The sequence below is a fragment of the Phallusia mammillata genome, chromosome 1, assembly GCF_965637545.1.
Source record: "Phallusia mammillata chromosome 1, kaPhaMamm4.hap1.1, whole genome shotgun sequence".
Lineage (NCBI taxonomy): Eukaryota > Metazoa > Chordata > Ascidiacea > Phlebobranchia > Ascidiidae > Phallusia > Phallusia mammillata.
In genome coordinates this window covers 19,805,606-19,827,943 of record NC_137252.1, presented here as the reverse complement: position 1 = coordinate 19,827,943, position 22,338 = coordinate 19,805,606, and the positions used below count along the sequence as shown (strand labels likewise).

Below are 22,338 nucleotides of genomic sequence, written 5' to 3'. Positions count from 1 at the left end.
ATGACGTAATCAAGCAATTTGTGTAAAGACTATTTCCTGTTAAGCGTCAACTATAAGCACACAAAAGTGTTTTGCTTTAAAGTAACTCATGTTGGATTTGAGATCTTTGCGCTAAGTTTGCCTTTTTAGCCATGTTGACAAAAATACTTCGAGTTACTGCGCACACAAGAAAACCCAGGTAAAATGAACAATAAAAAACTACTGCCGTCGCGTTTCAGACCTGAAGTAAACTCATCAACTGTAAACTCAAACAACCCCTCACGGCTGAACGATAATTACTCCCGGCTGATGCAATAAAACCCTATTACTGCGAAGCAACTAACCCTTCTATTCACGTTATAAACAGATTACCTAAGCACGTGACCTAGATTAGCTGACTCCGAGCGATGAAAAGTCGCAATGATTCATTGTTAAGACATTTCAAGTGTTTGTCGACACTCCTACAACTTTTACTTCTGTCACTTTCAATTTTTGATCTCGAACTTTTGACTTCTGTGCTAATTTGCGAAAACTTTTGATTTGACAACTCGCGGCATAAAGGTAATCACAGTTACCGTTATGCACCAATACTGTTTCCATACACATGTATTGCCCCAATCATGGACGATTTTTGTTTGAAACATGGTAGATTGATATCTTTCGTACGTCCCACCCAGTTTTCGTCTCCAAACGTTCTCCTTCGTAAAACCCTTCGTCATTTAAAAATAACTCAAAAAATGTTACCTGACAAATAGTATTTTGCACAGGAGTATTTCTTTACCTCCGACAGCAAGATTAACTATGTTTTCAGTCATAATATTGATGAAGTAAAAGTGATTTTTTGACAGAATCGGCCAACACAAAATAGTTTTTGAATGAACGAGAGACTGATGGGCTGCACAAGGGTAAATAATATATTTCTATTGTAAGAACAGCTTCATGTTAGTGCAGTAGTTCTCAACGGGGGCGCCAGCGCCCCCCTGGGGGCGTTTGCTCTCACGAAGGGGGCGGTGGAAAATAATTGGGCGATTGGGGGGCGCTGGGAAAATATAGAGCAGGTAAAACGAAACAAAACGTCAAAGTCATTTTGTCATATCTTCCATCATCGACCAGTAAAAGTAAATTTGACTATTCACTGTATTGTGTAATGTACAGTGAATACTTTGTTTGCTGCGTGTTTTTGATGGTGATATTACAATGAATTTTATACAAATCACAATGCGTCATTTGTCGGGGCTTGTCTGCGCTTTGAAAGCTAAATTTGCAAGTAGCAATTGACTTGTGCTTGGCCGAGACGAGCTAGAACCCGAGTACTTGGTACTGAGCATCGCGATTTTTGATGCTCGGCGCTCGCATTAACTAAGCCGTTAGACCAGGGGTTACCAAACTACAGCAAACATCGACGTCATTTCATACGGCCTGCGCGAGTGTTTGATGATCCAAAAGTTGTTTGTTTTTATCACAGACCAAACTAAAACTATCAATGACTTCATTATTGTGCGCGAACAAACGGCTTTCTATTGTTAATTGTGATGGAACAAATGAGTTTTGCCTGTGGAAGAGATTCTATAATTTTCAAAACAATTTTACTATTTGACAGTAGCACGATCTGGCTTTAATAAAGATTGCACTTTTGTTGGATCCTTTTGTTTGTTGGAAGACGCGCGTTAGGGCGTGCAACCTATGTGGCCCTCGCAAGATATTTTTAATGTTATCCGGCCCGCAGCGAAAAAAGTTTGGTGATCCCTGTGTTAGACAATTACTACAAAACCGTACTACAAATTGATTACTTGCTTATTACACAATAATGTAAAAGGCCAGTCATCAACGTTTTTTGTGGCATCTCAATTGAACTTTGTTTACTGCTGGCGTATAGAAGGAGGGTAACCAAGAATAAAAGTGACTGTTAAAAAAACATCAAATAGTGTTAACAATCTCAGTTGCAATTTGTTACATAAAAAACGTTGGTGTTTCGCTTGGCGTTGGCTCTCTTTACGTGTTATGCAGAAAGGACCTATATATCCTAAGTACGGCCCTGGGGGATGAAAAGGGGGCCTTAAAAAAGTAAAAGCATGGAATTGGAAATGCTTCTGACGTCCTAATACACCGAGCGTTAACGTGAGGTGCTCGACCAAACAAAACAATTGCGGTTTCGGCCCATCACGTGAACCAAGCTAAAAGCAATGAGCACTGTCTGTAGTCAGTGGTATCATGTTGAATTGACCATTAAAATATTTATGATTAAATGCTAAAACATAGCTTGTTAAACAGCCGGATCTTAATTATCGCATTGATATTGTTTGTGGAAAAAATCGTTTTGATTTTTGTCAGTTTTAAGGGGGGCGTTTATAAATTACGAACACGTAAAAGGGGCGGTACAAGAAAAAAGGTGAAACACTGTGTTAGTGGATCCTGTTACCGAAGCACAGTTGCTTCGTTAACATTATTATTGAGTTGTTACGTATTTTAACTCCATTTGTGACGTAACAAAGTTTATGGGCGCGCCATCAAATACAAGTCTTGTTGTATCAGGTGTACACGGGCAACTGCGATGCGAGTCGACATCAAAGCTGATCAAAGTTGTCTCGCTTTGATCCAACCGAAACTTTATTCTTTTCAAACCACGTGATCGCCTTGAAAAGGGGTCACCAGTGGTCAGGTTTCGCATTTTGTGTACTGTTGTGCTGTGATTCAAACTATATTCTAAAACTCTCAAATGATTTTCCAACTTGCTTTGTCTTTAAGCGATTGTTTGACAAACAATTTTAGTACGGTCTGTTGCGCTGACATCGAATCTGTTTGAACCCCACTAACCTTAGCCTCAACGCAACCTTATATTACAACTTGCTGACGTCATAATTACCACTTTGTCCAAAGTTGTACTTTATGTTCAAAAATACGTGCTTAAGCATTTTGTCACAATGCGAAAACCGATTTACACAATTAACAAATAACGACAGTACTACACCAAGTTCTGCATTAGATATGGCCCAAACGTTTTAAAATACCGACAAACAGTCGCGTTTCAGCCGGTGGCTGCGTCGAATGTCATGACTCTGATGAGCTTAGTCTAATTATAAACACATCGCATGACGACACAATAGTCGAACACAGACCAAAACTGGTTTTGGGTGATAAACCTTCTGTAGTTATTCGCAAACAGTGTAAATTCAGTCCTTTTTGTAATGTTTTTTTACAACATTTGAAACTTCAGTAAAATTATCAGTTGAGTTATCTGCGACAGTTATAGTATAGCGACACAAAACACTATGACAAAAAGCACGGGACTATATCTGATTTACATAATACTACAAGCAAAATTGATTTCTCAAAGGACTTAAACAAAATGGTCGAAGTATTGCAGCTTATCCCGTCACACCCACCATAATCTGCACGTCGAAAGGACAACGTTTGAATATGTCGAGGTTTTGAAGCGAACTAAAACAATAATTGTTATTGTTAAAAACCACTCAGAATACTTGGAATGAAGTTGATCTGATAATAAGCATTACATTAAGTCGATTTAATCGTGCGAGAGGTGGTCCAACGATGTTATAAGACCGCTGACAGTTCCTGTCCATTTCCTGCAACCAACTTAGCACCACTTTCCTTGATGTCATGTACAACTTAGTTAGGACAATCAGACAGTTAGATTACCGAAACGTTACGGTAAATATGATTGGTAAATTATCACTTTTAGATATTATTGTTGACATTAGAAAAAATAATTGTTATCACAGAGAAAGGTTTTGAATAGTTTTTATTTCAAAACCATCATAATAATCTGCGTGTTTATGGGCATGGTAATAGCGATGTACACATACCGGAGGATCTAAATATGTAGTTTGACTTGTTAGACCAGAATAACAACGTTCAGACTTTCCGCCGATTAACCTCCGACACGTTAACGATCAATCTGTTCCCACATATTTAGGCTTGAGTAGTGAAAGGTTTTATATTGCTTTAATTCTTAACCATGAAATTTTACGGCACGTTTGTTCTGAGCAAGACTTCTACCCTTAATGATATTTTGCAACATATTTTGGGATTTGTCTTAAATTGTAGAAAATGAGGTCAAGAAACTTAATATTTTGTTAGCACACTTGCACAGATATGAGTGTCGGGCAATGCTTACTATTAACTTCATTTGTAAATAGCGTGAATAAGACACGCGTGTATCTCGGAAGCTCCAGCTCTAATTTATCTGCTTCTAATATACACGCGTATATATTTATGTCAAAAACATGTTTAAAAACATTCCCACGAAGAAACAAATATTTAAGAAATACTAATTTTGATCTTCTTAAGTTTCAGCCATCAAAAAGACATCACACGTCAAACACAGTGCGCAAAACTCAACCACTAAGAAGCGGTGAAAAATCGTGCAAAGGTTTATCGAATCAGCTGCTTCTCGTACACAGGGTGATTTCCGCAAAAGTTTTTCATCAACAACAGAAAAATCTCGGACTCGCGATTTTAGAATTGGGTCACTCACGTGTGTTTACTCATCTTTAATCGTGATAAAAATAAAGCGTTTTATGTCAAAGGTCGCTGTTGATCGCTTAGAAACGTAATTAATCTGAAAAGGTCATCGGTGAGGTCACTGACCGGTCATTTTTGGAATCACGTGCTTTTCACTGGAACTTTAATTGTCCATTAATCAAGTTTTTGCTCGTGGTCTTATGTAAGTGGGCGTACCGCAACCTGATTGGATGATATTCCTCGCCCACTTTTTAGCCAATTATTTTTGGTCATGGCTTCGTATTATTTCGATAAATTTTGGATGTTTTAACTGAACGTCACTGGGTCTCACACAATCTCGCCCGAGTGAAACACTGAATTTTATCTTGATCAATCTATTAGTTTTTATCTCAGAAGTAATTTTGTAATATCGATCTGTCATAATACAAATATGACTAGTATTTTCGATTTTTATCTTCAAATATTGGCCACAAGCTGGAAGTTATACCACTTTGCTCGCAACACTATTTTTTGCTCAATTTGCCTAAATTTTGTCTAATTCGCCCAAAATCACTGCAACGATCTCGAGCATCTACTTGTTCGTGACGTCGCGTATAGCAGAAGTTGGCAAAATAATTGACGCGTCGACATTTCGGCGACGCGACATTGCGCGATCATGTTTCTGTAATCGAATGTGGCATTATGACCGCATAATACCCAACCGACCCTGTAATTCTCTACTCGCTATTTGCGAAGGGTTTCAGGAGAAATTTCCGATTGGTTTGATATGAGCGCTGGTAAACAGGTTTTTCTGGCTAACCCGTGTTGTCACAGCTGCAGGTTTTGTTTAGGGAAGGTATGTGCTTTCCATTTGTGGTTGGAGAGCTGCAGTTCGGCTGAGGTGACATTTGTTCCCAATAAATGCGTTTACGGCAATTCCATCCATTTAAGTCTAAATAAGCAGGTTGACATGGCGTGAAATGTCGTCTTGTGTATTTTCTTTCCGTTGCCTGACAATAACGAGGATTAAATTAGCTCCGCTTATGATTTAGGCAGCAGATAACCGTAGCATGCAAAACTATAGTCTTATGGCATGATTTTTTACAAAGGCGACAAAAAATTCGAGCTTGAAGTCTGTTGACAGTTCACGTTGCGCTTAAAGCAGGAGTCCGAGCAAAGCTAGAATTTGATTAATTTTTCCGGCGAGAGTATTAGACTACTACTTTTTAAGGGATTACCTTTATTTCCCTTGTGTTTTGCAAAGTCGTCAGGGGCTACTAGGCTTTAAAAACTATGGGTAAATGTATAAATAATTATTTTAATCAAGATGCAAAACTCTAGCACGATAAAAAAGGTTACCAGTCTGGTTGCTTGCACAGCTCAAAAACAACAAGGATGTATTTGCCCAGAAATATTTTGTAAATTATAGCAGTTAAACATGTGCAGTGATTGTAAGATAATTATTCAGTCAGGTGTGTCAATTTTATGATGACTTCATCGCCGTCAGAAGGTTGGTATTCCGCAATCCCACAAACGAGCGCTTGTAGATTTTTTCCGTTCAGTAATGACCAATACTCTTTGCGATGTTTTCGCGCCTTCCGGCTATTCAGTGACATCAGCATTGGGCCCCATGACGTTATCTTGTATCGAAATCTGTTTCAATGCGATAAACCTTATCGATGAAATTTTCGACTGGTTTATATAGCAAAGGTGTAAAAAAAATTCTTAAATGCGAAGCAAATACCTATTGCAAATGCAAGGCGTAGCATGAAAATATTTCAAACAAGTTAACTTAAAAACTTAATATTTTACCTCAACAGTCCACTGCACTGCGCCTTAATAAGAATCTCGAAAAGTGTTTCGTCCTTAATCACTTGATTTAAAGCAATAGATAGCCGTTTATCATCCCATTCGATTGAAAGCGAAAAACGTATTGGGATTCGCAAAAATACATCGGAATTCACCAATGGTTGGCAGGAATGGTCAAAAGTCGGAGTAGTGGTGGAAACGTAACTTCCCAACGTATCGCCTAAAAATGAATCAGTATTTATATGGATTCCGTTTAAATCAGTGGTTATATAGATTCCGTAAGTAAAACAATAGTAGAAATATAATAAATAGGTAAAAACAATTAGAGCAAGAAAATTACTAATTTGTTTTTGTTTGCAAATCAAATTGTGGAGTGTGGAAATTTTTATTTGTAACAAAAAAATTACAGTGAAGGAATAAAATTTATATTTTAAAATGACACCGATACATTCAATTTACGCTTAATATGTCAGTTCAAAAGTTCAAAACCGTTCAAGGGCTATTGCCGATTTATCTAGTCAATAGGGTATTTCCACAACTCAAAAAAATTCTCGCATGTTCTGTACCACGCAACACCTCAGGCACTGTTCGTGACATCACACTGCACTAAATTGTCACTGCATTGGAATTTGGAAAACAATTTTTCGTGCAAAGTAGCAAAACATTTTGTTTTCGGGCCAAGGTCACCCAAAGTTTCGTGTTGAAGTATATATGCTTTGCCTTATATTAGAACACTTTAGGTGCATGAAAGCAACATGAAAATTCAATGCATTTTCTGGTGATTTTACAATAAAAAACAAAACTTCGTTACAAACAGATTAGGCGTCTGGTAAGACTCACATTTAACAATTTGCGATGATAAACAAAACAAACAAACAATGAGAGTATTTGCAAAGCAATTTTAACGTTTTCTAAAATTCTGGTAAATGTCTTCTGGAAATGAACCTTGTTGCCAAACAAAAGGTAACCGCACAACGTTTGCTAAAAGTTATGAAGCAATGGCGTTTATATTTAGTGTTTGAAAGGGAGGATTTAAAAGTAAGCAAATACTTTTCAATGAGACAGAAAATGATACTTGTTTTAAAGAGTTTACTCATTTGCGAAAGTAGTGTAAAACTAAAAAATATCGAGGTTCGTTTCACGGGATCTGTTAGTTATATTGTGAACTGATGGGTAAAATCACCCAATGAACAGCAATTGTACTTGCACAATTGGTCGTGAACGCGCGTCAAAACGCCCTCAACACATTTTAACGATACTTACTTTCGTTGTGACATGTCCAACCTTCTCGAAGTTGCAGCACACTAGCTCCACCTAGTGCTTGTAGAGAGCGAGCAATCAAGGCAACGGGATCCCTGGACCGAGGAACGCGGAGAAAGCTTTGGGCTACAGGACTTAAAAAAATTAACTATGTTTACCAAAACCATAACCCAGTTTGTAATTGCAGTTGATTTAAATTGGTTAGCTGACAGCTCTGTCTAACTCTGTCTAACTACTAAATAATGCACTTCTGGCAAACATCCCCTTCGTTTTTTGTCTGCTTTGTGTTTTGTACATTGAGTTTTTTACTTCTGGGGTGTTATTATTACTCTGATTAAGGCGACCCGAACAGGACGTTGAAACGTCGGTTAAAATTATACATTTGCCACAAGAGCACTAATTATATAGTTTTTGTGGTACTATATGTTTGTAAGGTTGGGTGAAAATTTGCAAGCTGGAGTAAAACTTTATAGAGTAACTACATCGAGCCATACAATTATTCAACGAACTGCAATAAGACGGTATTCGAGTGCAGTGTATCCGATTTCTGTGTGACATAATAAAAAAATGATTACGTTTACCACAGGGACTCGTTTGAAACTTAGCATCAACGCCGATAATAACAAAAATGTCAAAATTCAAAAAAACTTCGGGAACACTTACTTGCAAAACCACGAGACTGATTCTCCCTCATTGCGCATTTCGTGAAGGGCCAAAAGCGCCTCTGCCGACGAATGTCTGTTTCCGATATAAAATCTCTCCGCGTCCGATTTTAATTCGGAAGCCAGGTAGGTTTTTGCACGGCGCAGTGCGAAAGCAATTCTATCTCTTAGGTTGCTTGAAAGTTGTGGCAAGTCGCGCAAACACACGAGAGCAATACAGATTTGCGATGTAACATCTATATTTTAGATTTGTTTTCGTGAACACTAATCTGAGAGAAGTTTACCATAAAAATAACGTTAAGATGGTTATTTTAAGTTGTGGCAACTAGTTTACCTTGAAACTGAAACTAGTTTTGATTCCCTCTTACCCGGCAAACTTGCGAAACTTCCGTCGGACTTTTGTGAGTTGAGAATCTTCACGACGTAACGTCTATCTACTTGCCTCCGGGCGACGCAAAGTGCTTGGGTTGCGAGTCCAAATGAATACCATCCGTCACGTGGGGGTGATCGTGCTGTGAATTATATTAAACGTTTAAATTAACTGTTTGTGAAATGCTCCCCAAAAATATGAAGCAACTGCTTTAATATACACCTTTGTAAACTTTCGTGCTATACATTTAACTTACAGTTGTGATGGCGAAACTGCTGATGCAGTCCTTGCTCAATGCGATGTATCGTGTTGACGTTACCGAAGCGCTCGGGATCTTTGCAAATGCTCATAACCGCCAGTGCCTGGTAGGCTAGCTTTCCGATATTGTTCGAGCTGAGTGTAACGAAGTAGGCTATATTAAACAATGCACGTTATCCCAAACCAAACGTAACTGAATCTTCATTTAGATATTCATCTTTCTTACCCAAGCAGTCATCTGTGTGCATATATATAAGGCTAACGTTGCAGTTAAACTGATGTAACAATTTATGTTTCTAAGCGATATGTTACTATCAGTCTGGTGCAACAACGCCTGAATGCATGAAAAATGTACCCTAACATGTTTAGTCTGCACTTTCGTTTCTCGTTTTTCGATTTTTACACAAGTCAATCTTACCTATCATTGGTTAATTGTATGGCCGATAGTAGCCAATCAGTGTTTGCAGTCATCACGTTAAAAGCAGCTGGATCAACCAATTGAGCACTAAGCAGAACTTCACTACTTGGGTGCGCCTTTAAGTAGCTGACATACTTTTCCAACAAACGTTGATCGGTAGTGCAGGAGTTGCCTGCGATTACAACGAGTAAATAGTGGATGTGAACAAGTTTTAAGCTGAAGGCTGACAAATATATGTCACTTTGAAGTGATTATTATCACTCAGAGCACCGGTTCTAAACCGGACCACATGGCCCCTCAAAAGGACTATGAGTAGCCTACAGTAAAAACCGATTCGAACTTCAACAACTTGAGTCAAAATGACTTTTTTGGAGATTCGTGTTAAAGAATGCATCTCATGCTCTGTAACATTCGGTCTTTGACTTTAAGTTTCCCAAGCATTTTTAAGTGAAGAGAAAATTTTGTTGATGTTTTAATTTAATCAAGTTAACAAGCCAAACAAACAAGTAACAAAAGAGTGGGCTAGGCTACTGTAAACGTCTTACCACAAACTGCAAAACTGGATTGAACTTCTGATGTTGTACTAAAAAGCAGCACCACGGAGAACAGAAATAATTCCATTCTTGCTAGTAGAACGTTAACACTAACGCAAGCAGAGCTGTATGAAGTAACTAAGACATGACACCCTGCGTTCCAAAGTCCGATCAAACATCAGCAATGTTACGCCATCGCGCTTAGTTGCACACACATCACAATTATTTGATGATCAATTTGTTTGTTTGTTTCATTTTTATCTTCGGTGGGCGAGCAATGCTCAAAATGAGTCCGCCGTCGAGCTACCTGTTTTTACTTTTTATTGCAAGTCCGTTCATCATTTTTTATTTGATTTTTTAGACTTAGGCAGTTGTTGACTACAATTTAGTTCAACCCATCGGGACCACTGGGTTAGAGCAATGACGCTTAAGTTTCTTGCTCAGGGAAACACAAGCGACCGAGATTGGATTAGAACCCATGACCTAGTGATCACAAGGCGGTTGAGCTAACCACTCGGCCAATTTTGCGGACCATCGCATGCATATTGGTGCTGCCACCTTTTCTGTAATTTAATTAATTTAACTTTGGTAATTTTTGGATTTTCGACACTCAAAATCAGAGTTGCAGGTCGGGCCGGGCTTTTCGGGCCGGGTTCGGGTTCGGGCCGGGTTCGGGCCGGGTTCGGGCCGGGTTCGGGCTTAGGTATTTGTGAGAAAACGGGCTTAAAACGGGCCTGACTTTACGTTCCGTGTCCGCCATTTAAAAAAACAAAATAAAATCACTCAGCTAAGAAACTCTGGCTTTGACCTAATGCCCACTCTACTCTAAAACGTATTGTTTACCCCATGGTCTACTATTGATCATTGTGTTTGTTGTCTATCTCTTTTTTCTTTCTCATCCTGTCAATCAAAATTTCGGGCCTAAACGGGCTTCGCAAAAACGTTTCGGGTTCGGGCCGGGCATCGGGCTCATACTTTCGGGTTCAGGCCGGGTTCGGGCTCAGATTTCGGGCCCGCTTGCAACTCTGCTCAAAATAATTGAGCTCCAAAACCGTTGTTGACACCAAGTATATGGATTTTAGAAATTTGCGAAGTCATGCGATATTTTGACTAGCGATCGGAATAGCAAATGTTTAGGTCCATGCTAATTTAGTACATATCAAAAATCAAGCTTGTTTAATAAAATGCTTGACCAACGATTATAAGCTTGACCTGGTTTGCTTTTGCCAGCCTGTGACCATATAGCATTAATACTAGACACTAGAGGCGACACTCCTGAAAATTGGCACATCGGTCACGCTTGGATGCCCCGGGTAAGATTCGACCGTTTCCAGTGTCGCTTGATATTAGGGTCGCCAATTTGGCGGATTTGTCGCCAAATTCCTCAATTGGCGTTTTTTGAGAGTGGTTGGCACCAAAAATTGCAGCTGGCGGTTTGGCGGATATTTTTGTAAAATTTGGCGGTTTATAGAACTGGTTGGCACCCAAGCGATTTCTTTGGCGTTTTTGCTTTTTTAATGAAAGTTTTGGCATTGTTTGTCAAATCTTTTTGACCCAACAAAATCTAGGTTAGATTCCTTAGCTGCGCTTTTACAACGCAGGTTAATGTTATATTTCATTGAAAGACTGTCTACGTCAGGGGTGTCCAACCCGTGGCCCGCAGGAAGGTTCTGAGTGGCCCGCGCGGTATTTTTCGAAATGACTCATATTATGAACTTTAATTAACGCTTGCCGAATTTATGGCGATCTTACATTCCGAGGATTGGCATTTATTGTTTGCTTTATTTCTTTGTCAATAGAGTAATACACAACTGTTCAAGTTACATTTATTGCATCACAATGCACATTGTTACGCATCACAATTTCTGCCTTGTTACGTCTACAATCTTACTCTTGCTTCAAGAGTCAGTCAATATTTATTGCTTCATTGTTGTACATCTGAAACCAAACACTCGCGCAAAACGCATTCAGCAGTGAAATATCTCACGCACTCTGCAGTGATATAGATTATGCCAAATAAGAAACGAAAAGCAAGTAACGCTAACAGAATATACTAAGAAAAGTGGACATGTGGACAGCCATTTTAAGATTACAAATTAGCAGTTAACACTCAGTGGCCCGCGCAATCATTCGTAAACCGCATGTGGCCCTTTGGCCAAAAAGGTTGGACACCCCTGGTCTACGTCATGAATGCTCATGTCTGGCCAACAAATACAATTGTAGTCTCTGATCACTAGACATTAGAAAATATAACGGGAATCCGAATGTTTGTGTCGGAAGTGACATAAGAGTGTGTCATCGAAGTTAAAACGTTTTTAATGTTTAATATTGTTGTTTAAAAGTTGAAACCAGCTTACCACAGTAAGCAAAAGTGCATGAAAGTGGAAAAACACTTCTAATTAAGCTATTGTAAGAATTCAAGCCAAACTAATGTTATCTGGCATATTGCATGGACTTTACTTTCACTAAATTGTATTACGCTAAATATGGTAGTAACAATCTTGATCTTGAAACCCTAATAACTACGTTATAAAAAATCAGGTTCAGTAAATGGGTGGATTTTTATTCGCCAAGTAAATGTTCGAGTGAAAAGAGAAAGCCCTGGCCTCTGCATAGGCAATAGTATGGTGGCCCATTGTTATCAATCACTTTTTTTTTTAAAAATACAAAAAAGAAATTGAAAATGAAATTGAAAATGAAATTGAACATGAAATTGAAAATGAAATTGAAAATGAAATTGAAAATGAAATTGAAAATGAAATTGAAAATGAAAATGAAAATGAAAATGAAATTGAAAATGAAATTGAAAATGAAATTGAAAATGAAATTGAAAATGAAATTAAAAATGAAATTGAAAATGAAATTGAAAATGAAATTGAAAATGAAATTGAAAATGAAATTGAAAATGAAATTGAAATTGAAAACGAAATTGAAAACGAAATTGAAAACGAAATCCTTCACGTAGCCCATCGCTATCATTCCAATGCCTTTTCAATGGGCGATGGCCCATCGCTATCAAAATCCACAGACATCATATGCGCTATGACAATTTCGTTCATTTATCACGTATTGTCTGCAAGCGCTGGCGATTGACTTCCTAGGGATATCAAAACCCGTGTGGTGTTGTCAATGGCAATAGGTATAAATCTTCATGTAGGACTAGGTGACAACTGACAAGAACACATTTTTGCAAACGTTATTTGATCTTGTAAACGGAAATTAATGGTTCGGATCAGAGTCAGAATGTTTTAGGCGATGGCAGGATGCATGTTTGATGCAGGGCTGCCACTCTAGATATTTCATGGCTAGATGTAGATAGTTTTGGTTAACCCCAGATGTGAAATTTGGGATCTAGATGATGACTAAAAATCTAGATAGACCATAGTAACAGTACAAACCTACAAACGTTCCACTCCAGATAAGCCTCAACAGGAAAAAAAGAGTGATGATAAGGAAGAAGTAAAGCTTCTTAAACATCTAATATAAAGCAATTTATATGGAAAACTTTCATATGTGTTGTTGTTTGGCTAATGTATTACACAAAATTGGATTAACTTATGTTTGGATATAGTTTTATTTTTCAATCTAGATGATTCTAGATATTTTTTAAAGCCAAACTAGATTGTTTCATTCAAACAAAAGTGGCAGCCCTGGTTTGATGTTGTAGGATAAAAAGGTTGGAAGGTTTTTGGCGATCAAGTATATGATTTTTTTATGAATGTTGATCATGTATTAAACCATATATTACTTGAAGAATTTCCCTCACTTTGTAAAAAATGTGGCAACAAAATGTGGAACTGAAAAACTATTTGCAGAAGTGTGTTGCAAAAAATTTTAAGCGAAAAGAAATCCTGAGTTTGGTAAAGAAGAAGTATAGTGAATATCAATGGAGTATTGCAACTTTGGACCGTCGCCTTCGCTTCTTTGACATATCATATATTTGTTATGATACACCACTTGAAGATGTTTGTAATGCAATTGACAAGGAATTACAAGGTCCTGGTAAATTGTTGGGTTACAGGGCAATGAACCAAAAACTGAGATGTAAACACAATATCTTTGTTCCAAGGCATTTAGTACAACATGTATTAGCACAAAAAGATCCAGATGGAGTTGCTTTAAGAAATGTAAAAAGAAAAACCAAAAAACCCAAACAGCCGTTTCATAGTGATGGTCCACTTCATTTGGTTTCCTTGGATGGACATGATAAACTGTGTGGCTATCAAAACTATACTTTTCCTCTTGGAATATATGGTGCATTAGACACATTTTTCAGAAAAATTTTGTTCCTTATTGTAACCCATTCGAACTCCAACCCATTAATAATTGGAAAAAAATACTTAGAATATCTTTGCACATGGAATATTATGCCACGTTTTTTGAGACTTGACAGGGGCACTGAAACTGGCAAAATGGCAACTATACACACATTTTTAAGAAATAAACACGGAGACCTTGAAGACCCCACAGATAGTGTTATATATGGGCCATCTAATACCAATAAAATTGAGCGTTGGTGGAGGGAACTTCATGAAAGGTTGGAGATGTTTTTTTAAAACCCAGCTGAAGTCCTTAATCTTTAACGGAAAATATAACCCACATTGTGTATTAGATCGTCAACTTTTGTTTTATGTGTATGAACCAATTGTAACCCAAGAGTGCAAAATATTTGTCAGCAACTGGAATAGTCATCGGATAAGACATCAAAAAAATGTTCAACTGCCAACTGGAATTCCAGACCACCTATTTGATTCTCCAGAATCATATGGTTCTTCTTGTAAAGGCCTTCCAATTGAGAGAGAAGATCTCAAGCATGTTGCTGAGTTTTCTGGTGTGCTTTCTGCTCCTGAAGACTGGCTTGATGAAGAACTAAAAACTAAATGTACTGAACTTTTACCTAACCCTCACTTAATATTATCTAAAGATGCTGCCCAGAAGTATTGCTTTTTACGCCATAATTTATCTGCTGGCTTTTAAGATGAACTATGTATTGTGTGTTGACCTTTCGCAGAAAATAGCAAACACCAAGTTTTGACTTTATTTTGTTGTAACTTAGTGAAAGGAATAGAAGTAACAAAAGCAGAGTAAGAACACTTAAAACAATTGTATTTATTTTTATTTAGTTACAGCTTCATTTTCAGCATATTTTTGTTGTAATGGTGTCAATTTCATTATTTCACAAAATTTGTTACAGGTATGGTGGCACGTAAATTCTTCTATGGCTGTTGTTGATAAATTGCCAGCACAGAAAAAAAGCTCCAGGTTGTCATCTAATAAGGTGGTGGTTGCAATTTCTGGGTCCAGTAGATTGTATTTCACACCTTGAATGTCTACAAGCATGAATTGATTTTTAGAAAAAACATAGCTAAAATGCACTAGACATTCAGCTTTTTCTTGTAGCTCTTTGTTGACAGTTGATTTAGCACAGGTACCATCATTATTAACATATTTTGTAAACATTCCCTCACAAAAAGCTTCAATGGTAGCAGGGTTTCCATCATATTTACAAAAGTAGATATTATCATAATGAAAAGTGTCACCAAAAGCAGCTGGTGCCTTTGCTGAGAACTGCTGTGTTATTTGCTTGGCCACAGCATGCATTTGAACTTGTTTTCTACAATGGTCTTCAGTTGACATTTTTAAATCATTTTCAATGGTAGAAACTGCTTCCTCTTTGTACAATTTTAAAACCATTTTTTCTCATTTTAATTGCTTTGGTGGTAACTGATGTGCCATATATGCATTTCGAAATGCACCACTTGCAAAAGCTGAGGTTGAAACTTGTAATGATGAATTGCTCAGTTTTAGCCATGCACTTTCACTTAAAGAAAATGACTCCAGCTGGGTTGAGATGACTTTAACTTCATTTTTAATAAGCTTGCCAGCTTTTAGCAAAGTACTAATTGAAACTGACTTGGGCACACTGCATGATGCGGTAGGATCACAAGTATTGTTTTCTTTCGGTAAAACTGTAGAAGAAACTCGGTGGACTTGTGTACTTGATTCTAAAAATCTGATGTGAAAAACTTTTTGCCCTTTACTTGGTCAAGCCTTCTGCATGAAGGTCCTCGATCCGATGCCAACACATCACATGTTCCTTGTGGAGCTTGGTAATATTTTTCACAAGCTAATTTGATGTTAGGAAGACTTATCTCATCAAAGGGAAAAGGTACAAAATCCCTTGTGTCTAATGGGTTGAACTTTTTAACTCTTCCAGATGGGGTTGATGGGCCATTATGTCTTCCGGCACACTGCTTTCTTTTCCTTGATTTTTTTTACGTTTCATGCCAACCCGTTTTTCAAAATCATCCCAGGTTTCTTTGGTTCGCTTCATAGTGCTTATACATAAAACTAAAATTAAAGTGCAAAAAATTGAATAACTTAAAAATTGCAATATCTATGTCTATATTAGGTAAAAAATCTATGTGCATTTTGTTGGTATTGCAAAATTGTACGAAGTTAACTTGGTGTGATCGTTGTTTTCTAGCATTTTGTTGAAAAGTAGTTTCAATTTCAGTGCCTCAACTAAGCGGTAACGTTGGGCCAATGTACTTGCGGAAAAACAGCAGCACTTTATATTACAAAACCGTTTTGAAATCACCCGCTAAAGGAATGTGTGTGGCTTAATAAAGTTACACATTGGGGTGCTTTAGCACATCGCCCCAACCTTTTTATGCTACAACATCAAATATGCATCCCGTCGTCGCCTAAAACATTCTGACTCTGATCCGAACCATTAGTTTCCGTTTACAAGATCAAATAACGTTTGCAAAAAAATGTGTTCTTGTCAGTTGTCACCTAGTCCTATATGAAGATTTATACCTATTGCCATTGACAACACCACACTGGCTTTGATATCCCTAGGAAGTCAATCGCCAGCGCTTGCAGACAATACGTGATAAATGAACGAAATTGTCATAGCGCATATGATGTCTGTGGATTTTGATAGCGATGGGCCATCGCCCATTGAAAAGGCATTGGAATGATAGCGATGGGCTACGTGAAGGATTTCATTTTCAATTTCATTTTCAATTTCATTTTCAATTTCATTTTCAATTTCATTTTCAATTTCATTTTCAATTTCATTTTCAATTTCATTTTCAATTTCATTTTCAATTTCATTTTCAATTTCATTTTCAATTTCATTTTCAATTTCATTTTCAATTTCATTTTCAATTTCATTTTCAATTTCATTTTCAATTTCATTTTCAATTTCATTTTCAATTTCTTTTTTGTATTTAAAAAAAAAAAAGTGATTGATAACAATGGGCCACCATACAATAGGTACATAGGCCTACTGTATGTTTACGGCTAAACTTACAATCGCCAATAGTTTGTTTTGATTTCATGGGGCACCATATAATACTTTTGTAAATATTTGTTCGTGAAATTAAACAACACAACATTTTACAGTCAGGTAATGTTGGTTTTGGAACTTAGCTCTTTTCCAGTACTGGCCCGGAAAATAAAGTTCCCAGTAATTTGTTACGGTACACAGACAAATGTTCCCGCACATCCATTCCAATTTTTCTACTTACCAAATTTGTACGCAGCTCGGCTAATAAAGTGACTTATACAACTGTATAATGTACGTTCTCCTGCTAGTTTTGTAAAAAAATGGTTGGCGGTATTTTTGGCGTTAAACGTTTTTTGTTTGGCTCTTTTTTGTTGTGGTTGGCGGTTTTTTGGTAGTTTTTGGCACCTTTTATCATTTTTTATCTGGCAACCCTGCGTTGATATAGCAGTGGATGAAAAGAGTGAATGTGACACACTGTTACATTCTGGAGTGTCCCTATACAAATAGATCAAAGTTGCTTAGGTCTTTGTTTATTATCAGAACACCAGATTTCGCAAAAAAATGAGGAAAAGGTGCATAGGACAAGTTTGCGTCATCATAGGTACATGCTATGTGGGTCGACTGCGCAAAAATCATTTTTAAAGCGGTCATGCCCTGCGTTCGCTTATGATGCACGCCTCTCATTTTCGAGGTTATGATTAGATTTAAACGACATTCTATGTGCCTTTACTGGATGTATTTTAGAGCTGACCTGTAAAAACCGTTTGCGTTTACCTTAAGCCGTTTGTCATCTGGAACCTATATAGCAGTGGTTCTCAAACATTTTTATTGTCGGGGCCAAATGATATTTTTTAAGTGTGTAGGGAGCCGCAAAAATTCGAAATCTTGAGAAAATCACTAAAGAAAATGACTTTGAAAGCTAAAATGGCAATGTTTGGTGGTTTTCTGAGGTATGGTGCGAGCCGCAAAATAAGTAGTTGGGAGCCGCATGCGGCCCCTAAAACCGAGTTTGAGAACCACTGCTTTATAGGCTACATAGGTCGACCGCGCAAAAATCATTTTTAAAGCGGTTATGCCATGTATTCGCTTATGATACACGCCTCTCATTTTCGAAGTTTTGATCAGATTTTAACGATATTTTGCAAGCGTTTACTGAATGTTTTTAGAGTGTTTTTTTTATTTATTTATTTATTTATTTATTTATTTTTTCACGGGGTTTGAACCCAGGAACCTCCCGGGGACGAATCCCGATCAGAGTTTTTTATGTCTGTATATGGGTCAGGCGCGCCAGACCATTCGGCCAAGTTCCTGCCCATGTTTTTAGAGTTGACGTGTGAAAACCGTTTGCATATACCTTAAGCCGTTAGTGGTCTTAAACACGTTAAAGCCTGCACTAATGAAAATGATGAAACACCAAATGCACAGTGAGGACAACACTTTATTGATGGAAAAAGATGAAGCACCACATAAACCCAATTTCCACAACGTTGGTGGAACCAGTCAGGTTGGGACCTGAAAGCTAACCACCTGTGTTAGGGAAAGAGGGTGGGGTTCAACAGGAAAAGAAACCACCAAAAGAAACCCTGTTGGATAGTTTCCGGCGCCAGAAGGAAGGGTGTAGCACAAACATAGTGACGATAGAAAAGGTAGTATAACATAAAAAAGAAAGACAAAAGACGAAATAAAAACGGCACAAAAAAGCAATTAGTTTAAAAAAAATAAACAGATCAATGAGTCCATAGGTTCGTGGGATATAGGAGTAGGGGGGGGACACCATCAGCTCAGCTATTGCCGTTCCGTGACACTTAGCATAGTTGATTGGTTGCTAACTGCGAATGATGTAACTGAAAAAGAAAAACTCCGAGCGGCAGCGTTTGTTTTTTGATACAACACAGGGACTTTTTAGCAGGTGCATATAAAACAAATCACCCCAAACGACAGTGGTTTTAAGTGAACATGCATGCTCCAAATCAGTGTAATAATAATGTGCTTGGTCATGGGAATAACCATGACCAGTAAAAACAGCAATATATGCTGGTGAATCAAATATTCACCTCACAACACAAGTAAGATAACTTGTGCGACAACCATAATAATAATTAAAAAACATGTGCAAAACTAGTGTGGCAACATTTTGCCTAGTAATAGTGCAAGTTTACAAATGTATACAATAGTGGTGAGAGTTAAGTACTGTGAACAGTGGTGAGAAATGCAGTTTAGTGAATGTGCACAGCATGAAAACCCATGCTCTTAGATAGTTGCTTTACGGTGTCCACCAAAAAACTCATCACAGTAAACAGAGTAATAATACAGTGGAGACATCTAAAAAAGCAATAGTTATGTAGTGATATGTGAGTAGAAAAGTAAGATAATCGGTCCAGGTGCTGTCCGGCTGCTAGTATTCCAGGAGGGTATTTTTTACTTGTTTTGTAAATAATTTTTTCGAAGTTGGAACAACATCAATTTTAAAGTCTATCCAGCATTTGGGACCTGTATACTTAATGGATTGTTGTATGATATTGCTGCTGCAAAAAGGTATGGTATAACCACTTTCGGTTTGTCGAGTACTTACAGTCTTACACCATTGGTTACCGTTTTGCGATGAAAAAAAATGGTCAAATGCTTGAGGTAATCGACCATTTTGGTAATTGTATAAATACATTGCACACTCAAGTTTAAACTGTTGCTCGTTTGTTAATATGTTATGATGTTTCAATGTTTCTTCCAGGTTTTGAGATTCAAGGCCATAGGTCATGTACAAAAACTTGTTGCAGATAATCTCATACTTAAGGTTTTTATTACCATGATACCAGCATGTTATTCCATAAATAATTTGACTTCTGATAAGTGATTGATAAATGCAATGTAGAGCTTGCTTTGTTAATAAAGGCCTAATTTTTATAGTTAAGTAATATATTCTTTTAATTTTTTGCAAAATGTTTGTCATGTGTTCTTTCCAGACAAGCTCTCGTGAATAGTTAGCCCAAGCAATTGCACAGATTTGGCTGTTGCTATTTGCTGGCCATTTATATCCAACTTTCGTATTGGCCCTGTTTTGGAGTTTGCAGGTCGAAAGTGAACACCTTTGGTTTTTACAACATTAAGTGATAATTTATTGGTTATTACTAATAACTTATTAGCCATTCATTTATTTTTAGAAGTTGCAAGTTTACCGTATTGAATAATCACTCTGTATCTCTATTTGCAAAAAGGATGGTTGTATCATCAGCAAACATGATTGCCTGTCCTGATGTTATACTATTTGGCAGATCATTAATGTATATTAAAAATAGTAACGGGCCAAGATTACTTCCCTGGGGAACACCACAACTTATCGGTAGGTCATTAGATGTTTTGTTGCCAAGTTGAACCCTCTGTTTTCGATTAAAGAGGTAACTCTTAAAGAAATCTAAGGTAACCCCCCTAATGCCATGATGATTTAAGTTTCCTGTTAATATTGTATGATCTATACTAGTATCAAATGCCTTTGATAGGTCCAAAAATATTCCGACGGCCTGTTGATTGTTCTAAAAGGCATCTGTGATACTGGATATCAATAAGGAAGCAGCATGGTGGGTAGAATGACCTTTTCGAAAGCCAAATTGTTGTGGATTAAAAAAAATGTTTGTTGTTTAAAAACGTGTATAGTCTATTGTACACAATTTTTTCCAGAATTTTAGATAGGTTTGATAATAGACTGATAGGCCTGTAGTTACTAGCTGATTTCACATCCCCCTTTTTATGAATGGGCACTACTTTTGCTGTTTTAAAAGCCTGGATAAAAATTCCATTTTCCAAACAAAGGTTAAATAGCCTATGTGGCAATTAATTATTCCCAATGGCAGACTTTTTATGACATTGGAGGGTAAACCGTCTATACCACAGCTTAGTTTACTTTGTAATTTATCAATGATTATTTTAATTTCACTAGGTCAAGTTGGAAAGAGAAAAATAGAGGATTTGGACGTGGATCCTAAATACATCTGATATTTATTGTTTTCCACGTTTGTTTTGCATTATTCCTGTGTTTACAAAACAGCTTTTGATAATAAATTTTCTTTTTGGAATATATCATTCGATAATATTGGTTGCGCATTTGGTGGTACTGAAGTTTTCTACCTGTTGTTTTCTTTTTAAGATATTTTTTGTATGCAGTTTGTTTTTCTTTGTTGAGATCATTCAATTCTTTATCATACCACTCATTTTTCTCAGTTTTTCCATTACTTTTTGAAAGGGGAAATGCTTTTTCAAAACTAGTTTGTAGATGTGCTAGTAAAATGTCAAATGCTTCATTTGGATCTGTTTTATTAGTTATTAAGTCATAGTCAAGCAGATTTAGTTGGGTGATAAAAGTAGCATAGTTTTGTCTATTGTAGCACCTTTGAGGTTGGATTTTTCTTGTGACAAATTTTTGAGGGCGACAGAACATCACTGGTAGGTGGTCTGCTATGTCATCCAATAAAATGTTAATCAGGGACTTCCAGACGGATCGGGTGACCTGTTTAACGTGTAGTAACACCTGCACCGAGTACTTTGCCTTTTCTTCTTGATTTAAAATAATAGCATCAAAGATTTTTATTAAAAACTGAGGGGCAACAACTTGTTGCATTCCAAAAACGTCGCATGCATTTTTGCAAACATGCGCATGTAGCGGCCTCTTTCGGGTGCTTTCATACTACAGCGAACCGGACAGATTGCCTTCTTTCTCTGACTCTCGCCTTATGCGGCGTATTCGCACATTGTGTTTTTCTATTATGATGTAGGCTACCTCGAATAAACACCTCGCTACATTGGTGACCCCAAGCAATATGACAGAAGCCACAAACTCAGATTAGTACAACAGTTGGCAGTGCTGGATTAACCATTAGGCAAAGTAGGCACGTCTTTACACATTGCATCATAGGGTATGTAAAGACTATGATTGAATATACAATCTGCAGACATCAATGAAAACGTCTGGTACATCGAATAAATAGCGTCCACTTCTTGAGGTGATACATTGGTGTTGGTAGCAGTGGGATAACCTAAACACCCTGCAGGGGTCGACTAAAAGCCTGACTGGCCTGACTTCGGCGGCAGTATTTCATGAAATATTTTTCCGATTTTCGCCGATTGGAAAAGGCCTGACTTCAACGAAGGAGGATTGACGTTAGGGTCAGGTTAGGGCAATGGTTCCCAACCTTTTTGTCGTCACGGCCCCCTTTAACAATTTTTTTAGTCCGCGGACCCCCTAAGTAGTTTAGTCTTGTTATGTTTTTCGTTTCTTGCATTATACTTTCGCTTTTTTTTCA

General features: G+C 37.4%; 1 protein-coding gene, 1 long non-coding RNA gene and 1 pseudogene across 3 annotated transcripts; 2 read left to right on the top strand and 1 right to left on the bottom strand.

The window, feature by feature from the left end:
- Positions 1 to 5,439: 5,439 nt before the first annotated feature.
- On the bottom strand, positions 5,440 to 9,853 carry LOC145209392 (transcobalamin-2-like). 2 transcript variants are annotated; one of them, XM_080079671.1, is made up of 8 exons: positions 9,763 to 9,853; positions 9,218 to 9,389; positions 8,798 to 8,934; positions 8,540 to 8,683; positions 8,173 to 8,407; positions 7,513 to 7,643; positions 6,253 to 6,469; positions 5,440 to 6,093 (listed from the first exon to the last, which is right to left on the bottom strand). In XM_080079671.1, the coding sequence occupies exons 1-8, from the start codon at positions 9,836 to 9,838 to the stop codon at positions 5,901 to 5,903; spliced, it is 1,305 nt and encodes a 434-aa protein (XP_079935797.1). In that variant the 5' UTR covers positions 9,839 to 9,853; the 3' UTR covers positions 5,440 to 5,900. The 2 variants fall into 2 exon arrangements, with proteins under 2 accessions (XP_079935797.1, XP_079935800.1); XM_080079674.1 differs by lacking the exon at positions 9,763 to 9,853 and having other exon boundaries at positions 8,798 to 8,953; positions 9,218 to 9,279.
- A 2,982-nt stretch (positions 9,854 to 12,835) lies between these two features.
- Positions 12,836 to 14,785, top strand: LOC145209044 (uncharacterized; annotated as a pseudogene).
- A 5,122-nt stretch (positions 14,786 to 19,907) lies between these two features.
- Positions 19,908 to 21,230, top strand: LOC145232966 (uncharacterized). The gene is made up of 3 exons (XR_013860982.1): positions 19,908 to 20,384; positions 20,542 to 20,619; positions 20,979 to 21,230. It is a non-coding gene; the product is annotated as an uncharacterized LOC145232966 (long non-coding RNA).
- Positions 21,231 to 22,338: the final 1,108 nt, after the last annotated feature.

Bases quoted from the DNA above. Each gene is read 5' to 3' on its own strand.
- LOC145209392 (XM_080079671.1), bottom strand. From the start codon at position 9,838: ATGGAATTATTTCTGTTCTCCGTGGTGCTGCTTTTTAGTACAACATCA. The intron at 8,684-8,797 runs GTAAGTTAAATG...TATAATTCACAG, and splicing joins GCAGTTTCGCCATCACAACT to CACGATCACCCCCACGTGAC. The intron at 8,408-8,539 runs GTAAGAGGGAAT...TCTAAAATATAG, and splicing joins AAGTTTCGCAAGTTTGCCGG to ATGTTACATCGCAAATCTGT.